The following is a 22,063-nucleotide window of genomic DNA, read 5'->3' as shown; positions in this document are numbered from 1 at the left end:
TTCATGGCACCAATCTAATTCAAAATTCAAGAAACAGAACATTAAAGCACAGTATTACTGGGAAAACTAGTTCAAAGGTAAATCTGCCCCTGGCTCTCACAGAGCTACAAGCATTTAATAGAATAAGAGGCATTAACTGTGTTACAGAACATTAGAAAGAAGACATCCTGAATGTCTCAGCGTCTTCTTAACTCTATGTCCCCTCCCCTATGATTAACATAAATATTTCAAGGCCTGACTTAAGTGTTCAAAACAGCACCTTGGGCTGGGGGTATGTAAGGGGAATTAGGACTCAAGGGAAATAATTTGTTTTTTCAAACTGCAAATACTTACCCTAGATACTTTGCTTTAGTCACCTAAGAAGTCTTGCCCGAGCTGAAAGCCACTTGTTTTAGTATTTGTAAAGAAATTGTTTTAGATTTGTATTAATTTATACCTAGTTTCCTTTCTCTTCACCAATTTAGCAGAGTATTAAACAGCTGAACTGACAGATTTAGAAAAATGCATCATGAAAAAAACCAGCATCTACCTCTTTTAATTAGTTCTATGACTTACTGCACAGCAGATATAACTAGAGAGATTTTCTTTAGCGTTTTCTGGAATGAAGGGGTGAAGACGGAGTAAAGTAGAAGGATCCAAAATCAAATCTGCAGTGTGATACTTAATGTACTCAGTCATCTGTTTTGGTAATTGTTAGAAAAGTGCCAAACTTCTGTTGTTGTGAAGTAAAAGAAAATGCTGCAGTAATCCCAGCAAGGAGTAGGTCGCAAAGAAGCAAGCAATTATCTTCTGGTTCACTATGAGAATGAGGTTCTATTAGATGCATGACCTTTGGGTCCATTCCTAGAAACCTCAAAAACTATAGCCTCTATACTCACACATAGTTCAACAACCAAATAATGTGTTAATCAATAACCTAATTAAGTAGTTTCATTAACTATTTCAAAAAAGAAAAATTAAGACTCAGAAAATGCGTGCCAGGCACAGGACAAGCCAAGACAAGTCAATCATTTGACTCCTCCCCAGTTCTCTGATCATGGATGGGATCACTGCTATTCCTCAGTGTCCCTCATGAAGTGATGGGTCAATTTTCAAGAGGACCAAGAAAATGGATGTGGTAAATTAAAAACAAAATTAAAAAATTCTTCCTCAAAAGAAAAAGTCACTATTCTTTTATCCTGGGGCACAGACTTGCTTTACTGTTTTAAAAATAATTTCATTCCTATGTCTGTTAGATCAGTATTTCTCAAATATAATTAATTTTAAGAATCATCTGGAAGGCTTATTAAAATACACATTCTTGGGCCAACTTATAGCAATTCAAATTTATGAGGTCTGCAGTGGGACAGTAACTATGTTTTTTTAAAACAAGTCTCCCATATATTTTTTAACTTGCCAGGTTAGACTATCTCCTCCTCCTCTGACCAGAGTGTATATGAAAAGTGGATGATTAAAACAAAAAGTTTACGTGGACAAGATATTATATAGTTTCTTGCCTTCCAAACACTTCTCTTCAGCTTATAACGTAGTTGCAGTAATAAGAAAGCAACACACTTATGTAAGGCAAAGGTTTTGATCAGATCATTACCAGGGTTTTAATGTAAAAGTAAATACTGGTTCCTAGAAAGCCTCCTCTACTTGCTGCACTCACAGACCCAGCTGTTACCAGTAGAAAATAAAGCCAACCACAGAAAATGAGAATATTAAGTTTACTAACATTAGCAAAATAACATACATACAAATAAGGCACTTTAAATGAATATGATTTGGTTGCTGGAGGATACTAATCCATAAAATGCTCAGAGAAAATATTTTAGTAGGCTGGCTGCCTCAGCCTTGTTTGAAAAATCACTTAATTTAAGCTACATTTACATTAATAAATGAAAACAAATTTCACACTAAAATTAAGTAAAGAACTTCATCAGAGTGTCTTTCTCCTTTTAGACGTGAATCGCGTATAGAAGCAGTTTAAAGTGTTACTGTTGCCTCGGCTATTTGAATTGAAGACGTCACTCCCTTTCTCATCTTTGATGTTGCTTCCAACATCCTTCTCTTTCTCACAGCTTTCTGTAGCTTGATTGTGATCTGCGTCCTCTTTTCTGCTGTTGGCTAGTCTCTCCCTTGAAAGAGTTCTTTCCCTAAATCTTCTAAACGGGGATGTCATTCTTTTTCTGGCTGTGTTCTCACAGCTTGTCCTGTCTCTATTCTCCTCAGTGGCCTTCTCAGTCCTGTCTGTTCTTTTGGCTGTGCTCCTGGTAATCTGAAGGATTTTCTTTTGCAAGTAAACCCCACCTATTCCGGGGCAGCTCTGGCCACTGATGTTGGTGCTGGACTCACGGGGAGGGGATGAGGAAGACCCTGAGAGGCGCAGCAGGATGCTGTGATCAGATAGGATACTGCCAACTGGAGGGAGAGATGCAAAAACCCTGTCATGGTCAATCAATTCTTTCCAATTAATCACAATTTACCTGGTTTATATAACATTTTACTATCAAAAAATTTTAACATCTTGACAATATCTGAAAAACTAAAGTTTAGTAACATACTTATACTACATGGAGTCTCTACTACATAGCATAAATAAGACAGAATACAGGAGAAAGGTTACCTTGATTAGAATAAGCTGGTAATAAAAAACTGCTGAAAGTAACCCAAGCTGCTAAAATCATAAGCTAAAATATGACAAGAGTACCCAATAACCAGAAATATTTCTTGAAAGTAACTATGTCTAGAATTTCCAGGCAGATTCTACTAACAAAAATTAGACAGGACTTCATCAGAGTCTCTTTCTTCTTTTAGACTTGAATCGTGTATAGAAGCAAAAATCAGGCAAGATATATAAACAGGACATACAATATATGTGTTTATAAAGCACAATGTCCGATCCAATTTTCTCTCCAAGGTGGAGAGGTTCTCTGCCTTAAGCATCAGGGAAGATAAAGGTTAAGGCCTCTTGACGTCTCACTTTTTCAATTCTTTGTTTAAATTCTCCTGTTAAAAATCATGAGTGTAGGCCTTTTCTCTTTTTTTTAGTTGAAAAAAAATTTTGGCTTATTTTCTCAATTGTTAGAAAACAAAGAACTATTTCAAAGCATAGCAAGAACCAAGAACAGATTCTAATAACTTTTAGTCTAATGGCATTAGTTTAATTCTAATACTTTTAGTTTAATGGCATTTTTGTTCAATCACTGACCACTGGCAAAAATCTGTCTATGGAAATAAACCACCAGAAATAGTTTGGAAGAAAAGACTTTCTTCAGATTTCTAAGACTTTGAAACATCACTATGTTTCTCACAAATCTATAAATATCATGGTCACAAATCCATAAATATCATGATCAATTGTTGGCCACCCACTGAAAGATACAACATGTAAGAATTAAAGATTTTAAAATTAAATAAAAAAAATTAATTAAAAAAAAAAAAATGAAAGATACAACAGAGAGAAGCCTTCTCTATTCCAGTGGTTAAAATGGATTTCTGTTGGGAATAAAAGCAGTGGGGAAATTCCTGTTCTTGACCTCTTCCCTCAAGTCACACTGATGCATAAAACACAAAATTGAATTCAACTAGTTTCCCGGTTAGAGAACTGTCTATAACGAGACCACTGGAGGGTGTAAAGGTGTTTGTGAAAGAGCATTAAAAGCATACAAACACTGTTCATCTGGACCATGTGTGTGAATAAGGCACTGTTCCCAGCCCCAATCCTTGGGACCTGATTACCCACTCGATATTGCCTGGAGAATTCCTTGGACAGAGGAGCCTGACAGGCTGCAGTCCATGGGGTTGCAAAAAGTCAGACACAACTGAGTGACGAGTGCTTTCACACACACACAAGGGATACTCTGGCCAGGAAACACACACAACTGGAGAGGAAAGAGATCTGTGTACTTTCCTAAATCATACACAAGCTACATACAACGGGAACAGAAAACTGTGCTTTATAAACACATCTATCATGAATACTTTTATATGTCCTATGTGATTTTTTACTAAGTTTTTCTTAGTAAAATCTGAAAGAAAATTCTAGCCAGTCTCAGCTATGTGAAGAAGGTCAGTAATGGAGTTATATTGCCCTGGTGTGGCAGCAGTGATAAAGAAGAGAAATTTCAACTTACTGAACACCCACCATCTATCAGACATTGCAGGTATTATTTCATTTAAACTTTAAATAAGGTCCCTAAAATAGGTGGTCCCTATCCCATCTTGCAGACAGAAGACCTGACCTTATAAATCTGTTGTTTCTAGTAACACAGCTATGACCGGGGACAGAGTGAGGAATCAAACTAAGGTCTGACATCAGTGTACCACACTGCTGTCACAGAGGTAGCAAAAATAAAAAAGAACCCTCAAAAGTGAAAGGAAACTTAGAACACAGGAGCTAAGGAAAGCTCTTCAAGTTTTCCTTCCTGCTAGAATTCATAAGCTTGTCCTCCCTCTGACCATGTACTATTCTGTACTGTGATTATTCGAAGATGTAAATCTTTTACATCTGTGAAATTCCCACAAATCATGTTCATGCATATACACCAAATCCAATTCAACTAGTTTCCGGTTAAGGAAACTAAGGAGTCTTTTCACCAGGGTACACAGAGAATGTGGAGGGGCCAGTGGAAGAAACATACACATTATTTAGAATGCTACATTTGGAGCTGGTGTGAAATGGCATCTTACATTCATACTACCCAGGCTAGTCAGAAAAAAAAAAGAGCAAAGCCTCGGTCTGAATTATGAAAATATAGGTAAATAAACAAGAGAAATTTCACATTTTTTTTTTAACTCAAGAGGTTCTATATTAGCATACATGTAAAAATCCACAAGGGTACTGTGCAGATTATTGTAAATTTTGATTAATAAAAAGGTAGCAGTAACACTCCATTAGAAAGAAAGGAATGTATTACCCTAAATATTAGTTTCATTTCCTAAATCTTGTAAATGGGTTATAAACAATTTCCTAAAGAAATTCTTACTTTAAAATACTTCATAGAATTATCTGAATTAATCGGTAATTTGAATAACAACATCAAGAATCTGCACAGACCAAAACAACTGACTTCTGCCTTCATTCTTATCTATGCTTGTCCTCTACCAAAGAAGGACCGCACTCTGAGTGCAGGAGTCCTAGCTCCATGCTGCATAACACCTGGAAGCCATCGAAATGATGCAGTCCAAAACATGAAAATTCAGGAGGTATTGTGAGCTTCACTTTTCTTCACACTTTCTAAATATTATCACCATAGACCAAAAGCAAACTGTGTGCCCCACAGTGTTGTTCTGGTGTTAACAAGAGCTCAAAGTGTTTTCCCTCACCTTTGCGGGGGGAACCCTGAGGAGACACAGGAGGGCTGGAATGTAAGGATGATGCCACAGAAATAGTATCTTCTGTGTGTTTCTTACCACCACTTACTTCTTCAGCTGTTCCTAAAACTTTCTGAGGTAAACCTGCACCTAAAAATGAAATCAAAGAGGTAAATAAGCATCACTTCACAATTAAAATGTCTACAGTTGCCTCAATTACTACATAACTAAAGCCACGATCCACAATGGCTAGTGCAGTCAACTGAAATGCGTACATGACAAACGGGGACTAAATGACTGGGTAATGGCACACAGAGATTCTCACCTCTAGGTCATTTGTTCAAATTCAGCCAGTCAGCACAGATCAGATTAGAATAGCTCTTTCTTTGCTTGTTGTGCAGCATAAGGGACATGGATTTAACAGTCTGGGTATAGTGTGCCACCCCCCACCACTGACACACATGTTGGAAGTCTCAATAGAGAATGCATGGATTCAGACTCTTCCTTCCCCTCTAGAGGTGGCCTCTCCAAGTCAGGGTGAGGCATGTGGCAGGGGCAGCGGAGGGATGTTGGCACTGTCACTACCTGTGGTGCATCTGTGCTGTGGGGATACAGAAGAAGCTGCAGGGCTGCCAGTCCAGCCCTTTTCAAGAGCACTAAATTCACACTACAGGAGAGAAGTAGACAACAGAAAGAATCATGAATTTATAGGAAAAGAGTATGGAGCCTACTGGAAACATTCCTGCAAAGTTCTGTCATCACTCTTGTCCAACAGCTGGTCCTTTTTGGCGTAGGTCAAACTTACCAATGTTTCCACTGTTGAACCAGTAAAGAAAGCCCAACTCTGATGAGTACCCAGCATAGTAAAAAGCACTCCTTTAATACTGAAAAAATTTAAAACTTGGTATACTAACACTACTCTTAGTGAAGTGCCATTTTAATATATTTGTCACATAACTAATAGGCATATTACAGGAAGAAGGAAGATGGCTACCTGGCACAAATTATTCTGCCTCTCAGGTGATGACGTCTAAGTAAGAAATCAGAGTTAGACTATTCTCATTTCTCATTCTCATCACCAAATCAACTTCCCCCATTTTGCATCCAATTTTCTCTTCATATCCACAGTCACCAAACTAGATTAGGTTTTGGTCAACTTCCCATTGCTATATCAGCTTTCCACTCAGACTCCCCATCTCCAATCTCACGCCACTTTCCTACTATACACCTCAAACATAAACTGGACCAGACCCTGCCTTGCTCAAACTGCTTCCTATAGGTATCTATTGACAACTTTCCTTCAGCATGTCATGTTCTAATTTTGGCATGTCTGTGGCTTGACTTCTCTTCACCCTGGGACACTGTTTGTTTAGTACAGTGTTAAACGTAAGGACTTTGAGCCAGTTAACCTGAGCTCAACTTCCAGTTCCATCTCTTACTGAGGATGCTTTAAGTTATTTCGATCTTCTATGGAATGAGAGTATTCTTTATCTTTAGAGTTCTTAAGATTCAATAAACATATATACATAAAATAGTAAAAGCACTTGAACTGTGTCTGGCATTCAGTAAGTGTTCTCTAAGTGTTAGCATTAATTATTATTGTCCCTCAACACTCTGCAGCTTTGTACTCAGAATAAATCACCTGTAGCTCCATGTAGCTATCAAATTCTTCCTCTGCCTGAAGCAACTTCTCTGGAATTTTTGCTTAATTACCTCCTTCCTAAGCTAAGCTAAGTCACTTCAGTCGTGTCCGACTCTGTGCGATCCCATAGATGGCAGCCCACCAGGCTCCCCCGTCCCTGGGATTCTCCAGGCAAGAACACTGGAGTGGGTTGCCACTTCCTTCTCCTCCTTCCTAGTCAACCTTTAATACTCTGCTTAGGTGTTACCTCCAAAAAGTCTTCTCTAGAGCACTGTCTTACCACTCTCAACCCTAAGAGCCCACTCTCTTTTGTTCTTTTCTATGCTCTATACATGCTACTGCAGTAATAGTGGACACATCACATATACTGAAGTTATCTATTTATGTGAATGTCTTTACCACCAGACTGAAAACCTGGCAAAGGAAGAGGAATTCCTTATTTACCTTTGGATTTCAAAGCAAAATCAAGTTAAATTCTCAAGGTTCTACTGAGTATATTCTATGTATATAGTCTGTGGGCTAAATAATAATGTTGGGAACCAAATGTAATCTAGCTTTCCACCTGAAAGCTAAAATAGTGATACTGCTAAAACAAGAAATGAAAGTAATTTGGACATCTCGTGGTCCAACAGAGGAAAAAAGAGTGTGGCCTATACTTTGTGTATTTTACCCTTGCTTCTTTCTTGTTTCCTAGCTAGGTTTTCATAAGTGGTCATTAATGAAAAACCAACATACAGGCTTTTTTTTTTTTTTTTAAATAAATAAGCAATTTCATTCTCATAGGTTGCATTTTCATTAGATAACTGAGTATATATACCATTAAATGCAGTAAGCCCTTGGTACTCAAGTAAAAATAAGTTTTTGGTTGATATTATAGGAACTCCCACATGAACATCTGAAATATGCATGCAGTCATCAGACTTATAGCCAAAAAGAAGTATTTCTTGACTCATGAGTGCTGCTTATACTACACAAACCATGACAGCAGATCTCCAAAGCATTTATAATTACTTCCCAAACTAACTCGCCTGGAAATTTCAGTTAAATGAATGCAGTATTAATTGTGTATACTCACTCAATGTGGCAGGGTCTTTTCCTTGGCCCTTCTTCCTGATAGGGTGCAAATTTACAGCTGGCACCTGAAGCACCTGGCTTACTCTGTGGGGCTGATGCAAATGAGCTTTAGTTGTTTGGCCAGCTGACCTCAATGGCACCGGAGACATTTCTGATGACTTCATTGATTTTTTCTCATTTAAATTCTTGGTCACTAATAGGAGACAGTAACAAAAACATACCTCTGTACTTTATAAGGCCAAGTTATGTGGGATGTTTTCGTGGTGTGGCTCCTAAACTTGGGCATGTGTGCACCAAAGCCCTGAAGCACTTGAGACCCAAGCAGTTAACATCTTCTGATTTATACTGTTGAAATGCTCTTTTCACTCTATCAATTCTAGCATGCCTTCAAGCCATTCTCCATACATCAGCATGATGACCCTTCCATCATGAAAATCTGATCTGATAATGCTACTTTCCTTCTACAAATGCCCTGCACAAACCTTCAGATGACTTGCCACTGCTCTCAGGATAAAGACAAATCCTTAAAGCAAGGTCTATTAGACCCTGCATGATCCAGCTTTCGCAATAACCCACACTCTGTTCTCAAGACATCCTGTATCCTTCCTTCACAGCACTGATAATTATAATACAATTATCTGTGCAATTAATCAATCAATGCCTCTTCCCTCAACAAGGCTATAACTAACAAGGTTATAAGGATGGTATATCTTGTTTACAACTGTATGCCTATGTGTTCAGTGATACAAACAGATGTTCAATAAGTAGGTACTGAATAAGTGAAATTATTTCAACAGCTATACACAGGAATACCAAATTTGCTAGAAGTGTTCAAGATACTGTTTTTATAACAACATTTACTGAATGGCTCATTACCCTACATTTGAAAGTTAACTGTGAATCTGAATTTTAAAAACACTACTTAGTTGTATTTCCATTTTATCTTTTCTACTCTACTGACATACTTGTCCCATTACTATGCAAATACTATACCATTTATCAATCTCAGGGTCAACTCATGATGACTGCCATTTCTCCCTATTAACTAGGAACACGGAAATAGAAAATCTGAACCTACCCGCCCCCTATACTCTGTCAACACTTAAATCAATTTCTATGCATTATATTGGGATTTTCACTGGCGTAACATTTAATCACATATCCAGATAAGTAACACTCATAAAAGATGTACGGTCTTTGATTTCTTCTTTCACAACTCATAATGTCTTTGACCCAGAGATACAGGCATTCTACTGTTTGTACTTAATTTAAATAATTGAGTATTGAGAATAGGATCTATTTTGTTCATCACATTTTCTATTCATAAATAACATCAGCAAAGCTAAGATTTTTCTTGTTTTTACCTTCGGTACTGATACCTAAAATTTATTGTATTTTTTCAGTTGGTAAATATCTGTAAAATTCTTAGTAGAGGGGAAATTTTCACTTATTTTACTCTTCATTTAGGGATGAAAGTAAGAATATTCTCAAAGAGAAGGACTCCTCTATAATGTTTCAGTCTCTGATATTTTATAATGCTTTTCAAAGAACTCTATTTAGACTCCATTTCCTGCACAGAGAAATCATCAGGAATGGATAAGAATTCAGTATCTGACTAACATGATGACATGATGCTTGAGGTATGTCAGTAAACTTTTGTGAGCGAAAGTTAATTTTCTTGGGACTTCAGCATAATACTAGAAAAATAAATTTCTATTTTGTTGTGCTGTTTAGTATCACATAAGTGAAAGCCTGTACTTACAGGTACCATATGCAGGCTCCCACTGCAATGACATCATCTGGAACTTCTCTTCATCTGTCTCCACATCCAGACTGGAAAGATACTGCTTCACTTTTCTTGCCATTTGGGCATCTTCATAAAGCTTCTTGGCATTAAGCAGAGAGCTCCGGCGTGCCCTCTTTTTGTGACCACCTCCCTGAACATCCAGCATGTTTGAATTTGTGCTGCCTTGACTCAGTGACCTATAAGATGAAGATCACAATAATGGACTATAAAGATGAGAATTAAGTATGGCAGACTGAAGATTAAAACAATTCTGTTCTGTTAATACGATTGCATGCTGATGCAAATGAGTTAAAAGATGAAAAGCATTAATGCAAAGTAATATGTCACACACGGCAATGTTCTGAGTTTTAAGATTCAGCAAAGTGAAGAACTCAAAAGGATAAGTTGACAATCCCCCACAAAGCAACAAATTCCATCAGACCTATGTTTGGTGCCTTCCAACCCATAAGACAATTGTGACAACTGAAAGCATTCCTTGGCCCTGTGGCCATCCACACTCTGAAGATATGTCAAGAGCCTAACTGGGCAAGTGCACCCTGAGCCAGATCTCTGCACCAGGGTTCTCCGGCACGGGAGTTTCTAGAGCAGCTCTGGTTGTATGTGCTGCTTTGGATGTGCTACTGCCATCATCATTTCTGTGTACAGCAGACCTACTCTGAGCACGCTCCAATGTTACCTGTAACCAGATTTTGGCCAAACTTTAAAGAGAACAACCAATAAGAAAAATAACACCAGTTATAGTCAAGTCAATATAGTCAGAGATCAGAAATAGCAGTAAAAAGCTATTCAACGTTTCCACTCACATATGAATTGGTGAGGCAACATGTGACCTCTAGGGCTGGGGATATGGGATCTTTCTTCTGTAGTGCCTCTAAATGTGATGGAACTACAAGCTGGGTAGGAATTACTACAATTCAAACAAGCTAATAAAGTTTCACATACAACTCTACTCTTTTCAGCAAGCTTTCTTCTACAATAACTATATCTAGAACCACTGGAAAACAGGAATTGCAATGCTATTTGTCCTTTGTAACAAAGATAGCAAACACAAGGTTCTAGATGATTTTTATTTTAAAGGCAGTTGCCGTTCTAAAATAATAAAGGTATCTATGGGTTTTCAATGTTAGCCTCCAAATTACCCAAAGATATTAAAAATTGGACCACAATCATATAATCTGTTTTTTCCGTGTTCATATAGCCCATTTTAAAAACACACTAAAATCCTAATATTTTCACTTCAGATTAAGTGAAATAAAGCTGTAAAAAATGTTATTTTTCTTCCACAATTTTAAGATCTTTAAAAGACTGTCTTACAGTGGATGGAAACTTGGAATTGTTACTGGTCAGGCAGAAACTGTGACATGTTTGTTGCTACTTACACAGCAGAAATTTCAAAATCTGCAGAATAGTTTGGAAAAAATCTAACAGCATTAGTGAATACTCCCTTAACCTTCAGGAACCAAAGGATTATAAGGCTGTAGTGACTCTAAAGTTCAATAAGATTCCTGAATCAAGTGTCAAAAGGAAGCTAGCCCTGAATATTTGCAAAGCCAGCCTAAGAGCCCAGCATCAGCAGCTTTTTGTTCTTTTACGGCTTGTTTAAAGAAATGTGGCATTACCTAGGGCTCTGATGGCACAAAAGGCAACACTGTGCATGGGAAAAAACCCCAGAAACTAACAACTCTAAAAGTGATTCAGAAGATTCATATTCTAAATAGCAAAAAGTTTTAGAAAGACCTAAACCAATTTAATTTGCTTAACTTTTCCTTTTTATTAATGCAAAAAAGGTGTTATGTGACAAAAATACACATCTAATTTATATAAGAACTCTTAACAAGTAAAAAATTCTCAGTATTAAGAAGGCATTGCAGTGATTTTTCTTAGTGGTACATAAAATAGTAGTGGTCCTGACAACTGATGTTGTCTTAGATTCAAAGAAATGCAGTAAAATCAATTCCCAATATTTGAGTACAAATTTTAATACAAATATTTAATAATTTTACCTAAGTTGATATAAAAAGGTGCCTAGAAATCTAGGATACAGACAAAATTTCAATAAATGAAACACTGATAAATGACAAAGAAATGTCTTTTAATCTACTTTCAAAATGCTTTGATATAAAAAAGAAAATGTCCAGTGGCTGCAAACACCATACAATGCAATCAAATGTTGAATGAATAGTGAGTGTGTTACACAAGTCATTGAAACACCCCAAATACCCACTAAGATACAGTGTCCAAGTATTCTTCTTCATCACAGTAATGTTAGGAATCAATTTCTGTTTTCAATTAGAAGAACCAGAAAGACCAAGACATAAATGTACAGTATAGAAGAAAACACACAAGAAACACACAGAGAAGGGAAGAAGAAAGAAGAAAATTCAAGTTTACCAAGCTTCAACAGAAAACAAAAGACCACAAATAAGACAAGACTCAAAGTGGCTCACAAAAAACCCTTCATATATGTATTATAAAAGCATCTAACTTCATGATTCACTGTAATCTTAAAATAGCACATTCTTATTTAATCCATTCATCCACAAAACCCATCTTTTCCTTCAACTGAAATTGAAAAGACTAGATATATGACTTATAAGATACCTAACGAACTATGACAGATCTGTAAGTGGAGATCTGAAACTACTTGAAAAACAAAAGATGTCATTTTCTGAATCTATTTCAGTTTAAAGAGAGGTAAGGGAGCCTTTAATTAAAAGTGGTAGGAATTTAAAATAAAATTCTATCAATGCTGTATATCTCATAGTATTAGTGGATCTGATAAAATAATCTTCTATTTCAATTATTTACTATCTCAATTCTATAGTATAGTTTGGATAAAGGCTATAGCTGATGGAAAACGTACCCTTTATAAACAACTTTCTTATCCATTTTAATTCACTTAAATATTTATTTTTATAAACATGGCATGTTAATAAAATGGTGTGGACTCTGGAATCAGACTATCACCAATAATGAATTAGAATCCACTATAGTGAGCTCTAGGAATTAGGACAATTCTGTCTTCCCCAACTGTACCATGGGAATACCAGTATCTATTTCACAGAGCAGCTACAGAATTCAATAATTCATATAGAGTGCTTAGAAAAGTATATAGGAAGCACACAACAATATATGCTATCATCATCATAAAACTGACCCGCTAAATTAAAATCTAAAGGGACTTACGGGATGTCAATAATGGAAAAGTAAAGGGAGAAAAAAGCTAGTTCTGTCACTATTTTCTCCTTGTTAGCAAAAGGCATTTGGTCAGGAATGTAGGTTGACAGGGTTAATAGAACACATGCTACTTTACGTGCGTGCATTAATGAAGAGGATGCAGGATGCGTTAAGAGCTGAGCAACCTTCATCCCAGGTGCATTCATCTCTACACTTACCCCAGACTCCGCCACCTCTTCTTCCTGTAAGCAAGAGCCACAAACATTGAAGCGTGTGTTTGAATAGGAAAGCACAGAAAAAAGACAACAGTTGAAAGTCAGAGAAACTATGGAGACAGAACAGAACAGAAAAATTTTACTAGAAAAAAATGGTAGCTTAACAGTAAAATGACTTTAATGGAATACAAGGTGGTAAAATGAATTATGACATGTACTGAAGGCCAAAAAACTCCACAATATTTAAAAGTGTGCTTTTAGACCAATTATGTTTTTAATACCTAATTACTTTAGAGGCTTATGTTAATAACAAGCTTAATGGAAAATATTTATTACAAGTTTCCAGGGAAACTTTAAAAGATAGAACTTTTGAATTTTTTTCAAAGGTATTTTTGAGCCATTCATTTAAGTCAGAGGATGAAATTACAAGGAACATAAAGATTTATAATTTCATTTTTAAGTGCAGAAATTTCTCTGACAATGTATTTGTTCAAGAAATTTTGAACAAAGCCAACTTAAAATGTAAGTATTAATATATCATGAAAATCTTTATGATCCTGTATCTCCTTATACTATAATTGGGCTGAATCAAGATTCTTTATAACATTTTTATTCTCATTTTTTTGGCACTTTCCTCTCTACCACCTGATTGGTCTGAGCATATCCCAGGCTTGTACCCAATAAGCTTCAGCTGTGGCCAGCCCCCAATCTGTTTTTTCAGTCAGCACACTGACTACTGTTGTGTTACTTTGTCCACACTATATAATATATATCACCAAAATGGCCAAATATTTGCTTAAAGAAAGCTACACGTTTCAGTACTAGCTGACAAAATCAATTTATGAAGAGCTCAGTCTAATCTAACTATAAATGTTTTATTTTTTCCTATACTGTATTCTACTCTAGGCTAGGCCATTCAAGGGAAGAGTCAAGTTTATTGATTTTCTCCTTTGCTCATTTCTGAGACACAGCTGGTACCTAGAAAATTATCAACTGGTCTGGCAGGCTCACAAATTCATTCAGGAACCAGGCTGCTAAAATACATGAGTAGACGAATGTCTGTGTAAGGTAACAGGGAGTGGTGGAGCCACTGTACAGGGACATATAACAGAAACAAAAACTCAGAAACAAAGAAACAAACAAATCCTCCAGGTTTGCTTTGGTCCCTGGTTCTTAAGTCTTCTGCTTCTACGCTGCTGAGCAACGGCACCTCTCATTACATGCAGTGATTCTCAGGGGCAAAAGTGGGCAACTGGGTAGGGATGAGGAGATATGACACACTCCTTCCTTCATACTTTGAAGAATTTCTAAACTAGAGCAACCATCAGGTCAACTACTCCTAAAAACAGACTCCTGAACTGTGGTTTAAACAAAACAAAAATTAAGAAAACAATCCTGACATATGCTGATTCTATCTGGTTACAACAACTCCATGTCTAACTTTTTGTTTCCTTAGCAGACTGTATTTCTTTTAAGCCACTGAAATTGTGTCTGCTCTGGCAAACATTTTGTTTTTAAAGTCCTTAGGTACTAAAGCTATACACACAGGCCCAGAAGAAAATCAGATAAAAAATTAAAACCCTAGTATCTTTTCATCCTAAAAATTACTAGGAAAAATAATTTAAGTTTTATATAATTTGAGGAGGCATTTATTACTACATGAAAGGTGAATTTTAAAAAGCATTCATAGAAGATCAGGTTAATAGTGAACACAATATTTTCATTTTTATTAATGATACAGCATCCTTAAATCTGCACTTTCTAAACTGCTGAAGAATTTACATAAGCACCATGACTTGAGACAAAGGAATATATTTTAGAAGAATAAAGCAGAACTTATATAGATATGGAACTTTAAAAATATTCGATAAAAATCAAAGACATGCAGACTAATACTTCACATATTTGGTTAGAACCAGATGAAAGTGTCTGTTTTCTCTGACAACTTCAGTAAAGATCAGCAACTTACTTATATTTAAGTTAGATGACATTTTAAGTAACAATAACAATACAGAATTCTCTATGTACTCAAAAAAATTAATAGAGAAGTAGGGTTCAAATCTCAGTAATTTATGCAATCCTGGACACATTATCTAATTGCTCTGAGCTTCAGTTTCTTCATATGTAAAGGGCAGGCCAACACTACCAACCTTTAAAGGTTTTTATAATACACTATTATTTGAGATTGACATCTATAAAGCACTTAATACAGTGCACAATAAAAGGCAGATGGTCAATAAATGAAAAAGATCACTTTCAACGCCACTCTGTAACACTTACACACTTCAATGCCATACCTCTGTCGGAACATCATAGCTGGGTCCATGTTAGCAGAAGTCATTCGAACAACCTGACGAATTTCCTTGGCAATCATTCTGAGTTTCTCAAAATTTACCAAACCATCAACTTTGGAATCATTTCCTATAGAATAAAAGTAATTTTTTTAACTCCCCAAATTAAAATATCTATATAAAGGTAGCAGAAGTCAAGTCATTATTCCTGGAGGCACAAATCAGAACCTTTATCAAACTGCCATTTTTGGTTTTAAGAATTGATAAACCCATATATGGTTTAATCCTGCTCCCAAGGAATGACCTAATAGGAGGAATTCTATTCCAATGGAAATAATGATTACGAATATTGGAAAGTGATAAACTGTGTATAGCTTCTAAAAGCCATTTCTTCATTGCATTGCAGGCACACCTAGTAAAAACTGCAGCCCCTCAATTCTAGCTCTCCAGACGCTTGGCTCACTCAGGCAGGTACCTGCATCTATTTTTTTGGCTGCAAAGTTAATAAGCACTTGAAAACTTAGGTTTCCACCAGGGGTCATAAAGAGTGACCTTTGGGCTTACCTAGTCCAGTATGGTTGCTACAGTTTACAATGATTTAAAAAATTGTAAAATGATTTGTCGACACTTAAGAAGTGGAAGGCATGCCATGAAAATAAGAATTTCTGCGTTATGTGGAAGAGAAAGAGAGCGGAATGTATGTGGGGGATTAAATAATAGTACGTCTGTTTTCCAAGTGGTAATAATTAGTTAAAATTAAGAGAGGGATGGCTCATAGGGACAGACATCTTCAAGTCTACCATGCACATGCCCGTCCCCAGAATTTGAATTTACAATCATGACTTTAACCATTAAATACAAATTTGCTTGTTCATAAGTTACATAATTTTTGTTTGTTTTATTAAGTAGTTCTCTGAGAAAAAAAGTCACACAACTTTCAAAATGGTCTACTTTTCTTTGACAAGAACAGGAATGACACCAGACTTAACCCACATGTGGGCTTACGCAGTTCAAACCACAAGGCAAAAAATTATATGTTCAAAGGGTAATCTGTCTTTTTTCCTCACCTGTCTTTAACACTTGGTGTGACCCTATTTATTTCCCATGGTGGGCCCTGAGGTGTCCCTGTGGAACACCAAGTCCCTGAAGCCAAGATGGAAAAAGACATGGGTCTGAACACACGTGGGCTCCCTTTTTGTAGTAAATGGTACCTATCTATTGGACATATAAACTGTTCAGGGTCTCAAAATGAGATGGAAACAAAATGACAACGCAAAATACTTTCAAGTCATATAAACATGTTTTGAGGGAACATGTAAAGAAATATATATTTAAAGCCTCTAGTAATATTTTCTTAAGAAAAAGAAGTTAATAATGAAATTAGGGGCAGTATAATTAGTTAATTGGTACAACACACCTGATGAGAACAGTTCGAAAAGTTCAACAAAAATAGAAGAAATACGGTGAGTCATAAAAAAAAGCTGTCAAGGCAGTGAGGATCTGAAGAAATAATGAGGACGTGTGGCAAGTCGAGCATTTCCAGTGCTCCACCTACAGGCCTCTGCTGATTTCAGAAAAGTGATCCTGAGCTGCAAAACTGAGCAGTGCCACCCTGACTTCTGAAGTTAGGGAAGAACTGAAGTCTAGATAAATCTTCAATTCTTTGGGTTGGGGTGTTTAACAGATACACACACACACACACACACACACACACACAGAGACATACACACACAGACATACACAGAAACACAGACAGACACAGACACAGACACAGAGACACACAGACACACAGAGACACGACACACACAGACACACACACACATACACACAGACACACATACAGACACACACACACAGAAACACACACACACACGTATATCCTGGAAGTAAAGATTAACGAAATGTAGACTGGATAAAAGTTCAGTGTTACATTATCTCAAAATGTGAAACTGGTTTAAAGTGATTTTTGCGTTGCTAACACTCCTACCTGCCTGGCAGAATCAAGTTTTAATTCTCTTTGGAGAAAGAGAATATTGTCTGAAATCCTAGATTATTTCTGTAATTTTTTTAATATACAACATCCATTTGGCCAAAAATAACCAGGTACATTTGGTGAAAATTTAACATGATTGAAATGCAAGGGGAAAAAAAAAGACAACAGAAAGACTCATTAAAAAAAAAAAACACACACCTAGATTACGGAGTTACTAGAGACAGACATTAAAGTAACTGGTGAATATGTGCAAGGTTATAAAAAACAACACTGACAACTCTGGTAGAAAACATGAAGATAAAAAATGAATTTAAAATTTAAGTCTGGGGGGAAAGCCCAATAACTGAAATAAGGAATATGATGTTGAATTTAACAGTAAGTCAGACATAGCTGAAGAAATAATTTAAAAACTGGTTATTAGGCTAGGAGAAAATTCCAGAATAAATAAAAATATCCAGGTGAGACAAAATCAAAGTGCTGTACACAGTCGTATAATAGCAAAACTAGAGAAAAACAGAGATAGAGAGGAGAGAATATTTTCAAGCAGCTATTAAAGGAGGGTAGATTATTGTCAAAGGAACAACAAACAAGACTGACAGCTGACTTCTAAAAATAACAGTGGAAGTCAGAGATAATTTTGTTATCTTAAAATGTTGAAAGATAACTGCCAATCAAAATTGTGCCTTAAGAATGAATATTAATTAGAGACATTTTTTCAGATAAACAAAAACTAAGATCTTATCACCAGTAGACTTGCACATAAGAAAATAATAATCAGTGTTCTTACAGGGAGAAAAGTCCTCAACCATAGGCAAACTCTGAAATTCAAGAAGGGGAAAAAACAGTAATAATATCATCACACTAAATAAATATCGACTTTACTAACCAATATTAGTACCAAGTGGGATTTAAAGGCATGGCAACAACTGTATATAAATCGAGAGGTGACAGAATGGGTATTTGAATGGTCTAAGTTCTTGCACTGCCTGACACACAGAAAAGTACTAATGGATACTACTCAAATTAGTATAAGTATCAATGTTGTAATGTATAGTGTAACACTAGAAAATTAGCAACATAGTGTGTAGTCAGCAAGTTAATGGAGGACAAATACCACTCACAAAAAAACAATTAAGAGAAGTATAAACTACACGGCTGACTCAGTGGACATGAGTCTGAGCAAGCTCCAGGGTTTGGTGATGGACAGGGAAGCCTGGCATGCTGCAGTCCATGGGGTCAAAGAGTCAGACACAACTGAGCGACTGAACTGAGACTACATGGCAAAAGACTTAACGAATTAGGTTTTTAAAACTCAAAACGTGTTGTTTGTCGGAAGACAATCTTAAGAGAGCCAAAGGCAAGTCATACTATATATATATACACATATAGGACTTACACAAAATCCTTAAAAAGTGTATTAGAGAAAAAGAACCTTATGAAATATAGGAAGAAATTGAACTGAAAGGATAAAAGAGGACAAATAAATATACAGAAGGGTGTCCAGCCATATTAGTAATCAGAGAAATGAACATTAAATCACATCAAGATATAATTACACACCTACTGAAATGGGTAGAAATAAAAAGAATGATTGACCAGGTACTGGAGACAGCAAGGAACAATAAGAATGTTCGTGTCACTGCCAGTGTTCCACTTTAGTGGATTAACACCGAACTGTCTCCCAAAGTTGACTGTATGAATATTCATAAATTTCACTGTTAATTATATTGAACAAAAATGCATGTGTACTACGAGATATGTGAAAGAATATTCACAGCAGCATTATTTGTAATGAGTAAACAGTGGAAACTGTCAAATGCTCATCAACAGATTGAATGAATCCACTGTATTGCATTTATGTAATGCAATGTCAAATAGTTTTGAATAATGAATTACAATTGCACTCAAAAACATGCAAGAATCTCATCACACAAGTCTAATGTTCACCAAGATAATCCAGAAGCCAAACCAAAAACTAAAAAAACAAATGTACTCTGTGGACATATAAAGCTCAAGAACAGGTAAAGCCACCGTATTAGAAGTCGACACAAGTATCTTTGGGGAAGATGAAGGTGGGGACTGGAAAGGGGCACAAGTGGGGCTGCTGGGAAGGGGGCAATGTTTTTTCTTGACTGGGTGTTGGTTACCTGGGTGTTTGCTTTGTCATAATCCATTAAGTTGTTCACTTGTTTGCGGTACTTTTCTGTATGTGTTCAGTAACTAAAAAAAGAAGTTGGGAGTCTGATCTTGGTTATGCGTGAACTGCGTTGGGTAAACACCGACATCTGTTCTTATCAATAATGTGGGTTTTTCCTAAGATTTACTACATTTAATTGGGTAAAGCTTTTAGTGACTTATAATCAATAGACTGAAAAATATATTAAATACATTATAATTCTGTAGAATTAGCTGAAGTTAAGCATGCTAATTGTCAAGTAACTTTCAAATACCTTCATGTAGAAATGTCATATCTTTCTTGACAACAGGAAACAGTGGAATAATTGGAGGCTGCATGCTTTGATTACTAAGAATATTTCTGTATTTTGCCATGTTTCTGGATGGATCAAAAAGGTCTTGCAGATCTTGGAAGTGTTTCTCATACTTGCTTGGTAACTTTTCCCAAGTACCTCTGAGTCGTGCTACAGATGCCAAGTTCAAACCACTGCCGAAGATGAAAATAAAAACATTAAAGAGAGGCTTGCAAGAGAGGCAGGACGCAGGTCAGGTTAAGTGGATAAAGCAATTTTTTTGAATGAAGCTAAAATAAGTAGACACATTTTATATAAACAGTAGAACCATAAAAACAAATAAATAAATAAAAGGAACTCCTTGATCTTAAAACAAGAAAAACTTTCTTCAAAGGAACTACATTATGTGCCAATGGTTGTATATAGCCTTTTGTTAAGGGTGCATGTAAATGACAAATATGGTAAATCCATTAAACATACATTTAACTTAAAAATAAACTTCAAGCATCACAATGTTTTTGTATGTTTTACTTAGAAATAATTTTATGGAGACGTTATTTATTTGAAAGTGGTATAAGTGATAACAAGTTCTATATAAATATAAGTGAGTCAAGTTCTGAGACTGAAAACCTCCTTTCTTTGAGATTTTGGCCATTCATGTCCCTGATTTCAATACTTTCATAGGTTTTAATCCTGTTGTCTGTCAGGCGTCTATATACTCAATGTCTCTTTTGTTCTTGGCTACCTAACTTTTACCTATACCACAGAATTTAAAATGTTCTCTTGACTTATGATTTTAAACTGTGGAATTAGGATATCTTTGTTTCCTCTGTTTCTCAGAAATCATCTCAAAAACTATAAGGATGAAAAAGAGAAATGCAGACTTCATTTCCACCAAAACTTAAGAGATATGTGTAACTCCTAAACACATTAGAATGGCTATCAAAAAACAGTCAAGTCAAATCTAAGTATGCAAAATGCTGAAAAAGGAGGCCTGCCACTGAAGATTTCAACGAAAGCTATAAACAATAGCGCTCCAAAGCAGGTAACTTACTCCAAAGACAAAACCAGCAATCCCCTATTTGGAACAACAAAGCAGGGTCCATAGACGGATAGAATTAGGAAGGGGCTGGACTCTTGTTCTTCCCCAGGGAATGTCAGGAAAAGTAAGATCTAAAACAGTGTATGCAGTGATATAACATCTTGGCAAGAAGCAGTTTAATAGTGACACAAGACAGCAGAGAGAAACTGAGTTGTAAGCAGCCACAAAACTGTGTATCTCCATTTGCTGGAGAGAAGTTATGGATAAAAAAAAAATTCACATACAAGCTCTACTTCTGCTAGCCTGGAATACTTCCCTGGCTCTTCTCCCATGTGAATCTCCTGCAGATAAAATGGTACAGGAAAACTCACATCCTTCAAAAACCAAGAATGAATAAAGGAGCCATAACATGCTGCTATGAGGAAAAACACAGACCATAAAGAATCCGACAATAAAAACTGAAACTGACTAATGACCCTAATATCCATGATTCAAATGAATTAATAAAGTAAACAAAGAGCAATGAAGTGATATAAGAGTTTAGGGAAAATATCTATTGATTTAAAAAATTAACAAGTTCAGGAAAAACTGGAAGAAAAACCACAACTATCAGAAAAATGAAGGCAATACTGGAACCTACATAAAGAAAAAGATACTGCTAAAATCTTGAGCAAGTATCTTAAAAGGGCTGACAAAACCAATCAATGGAAATGGTCAGAGTTGAGAAGAACGACAGAGAAAATGGGCTTCGCTGGTGGCTCAGATGGTGAAGACTCTGCCTGCAGTGAAGCAGACCTGGGTACGATCCCTGGGTCAGGAAGTTCCCCTGGAGAGGGAAACAGCACCCCACTCCAGTATTCTTGCCTGGAGAATCCCATGGACAGAGGAGCCTGGCGGGCTACAGTCCATGGGGTTGAAAAGAGTCAGACACGACTGAGTGACTAACACTTTCACTTTCTTTTCAGAGAAAAAAATAATGGATATGGAAGACAAAGGCAATCCAAAATTTATATAATTGGTATCCTTGAAGCAGGAAACAAAAATAAGGGAACTGAA

The 22,063-nt window shown here is 36.3% G+C and overlaps 1 protein-coding gene across 5 annotated transcripts in view; it reads right to left on the bottom strand.

Annotated features, from left to right (window-relative positions):
- Positions 1-22,063, bottom strand: part of RAPGEF6 (Rap guanine nucleotide exchange factor 6) — a 208,947-nt gene that overhangs the window by 5,707 nt on the left and 181,177 nt on the right. For 3 of the 5 annotated variants that reach the window (XM_068979511.1, XM_068979513.1, XM_068979512.1), the window contains 6 exons: positions 19,948-20,159; positions 15,511-15,634; positions 13,217-13,240; positions 9,777-9,997; positions 8,016-8,207; positions 5,311-5,448 (listed from right to left, as the gene is read on the bottom strand). In XM_068979511.1, the coding sequence (XP_068835612.1) occupies positions 5,311-5,448; positions 8,016-8,207; positions 9,777-9,997; positions 13,217-13,240; positions 15,511-15,634; positions 19,948-20,159 (911 nt within the window). Of the gene's footprint in view, positions 1-1,921; positions 2,404-5,310; positions 5,449-8,015; positions 8,208-9,776; positions 9,998-13,216; positions 13,241-15,510; positions 15,635-19,947; positions 20,160-22,063 lie in introns of those variants that run through there. The other 2 variants (XM_068979514.1, XM_068979509.1) reach the window with 2 other exon arrangements.

The sequence above is a fragment of the Capricornis sumatraensis genome, chromosome 9 (genome assembly GCF_032405125.1).
Source record: "Capricornis sumatraensis isolate serow.1 chromosome 9, serow.2, whole genome shotgun sequence".
NCBI lineage: Eukaryota > Metazoa > Chordata > Mammalia > Artiodactyla > Bovidae > Capricornis > Capricornis sumatraensis.
This window is presented reverse-complemented; position numbering and strand designations above follow the sequence as displayed.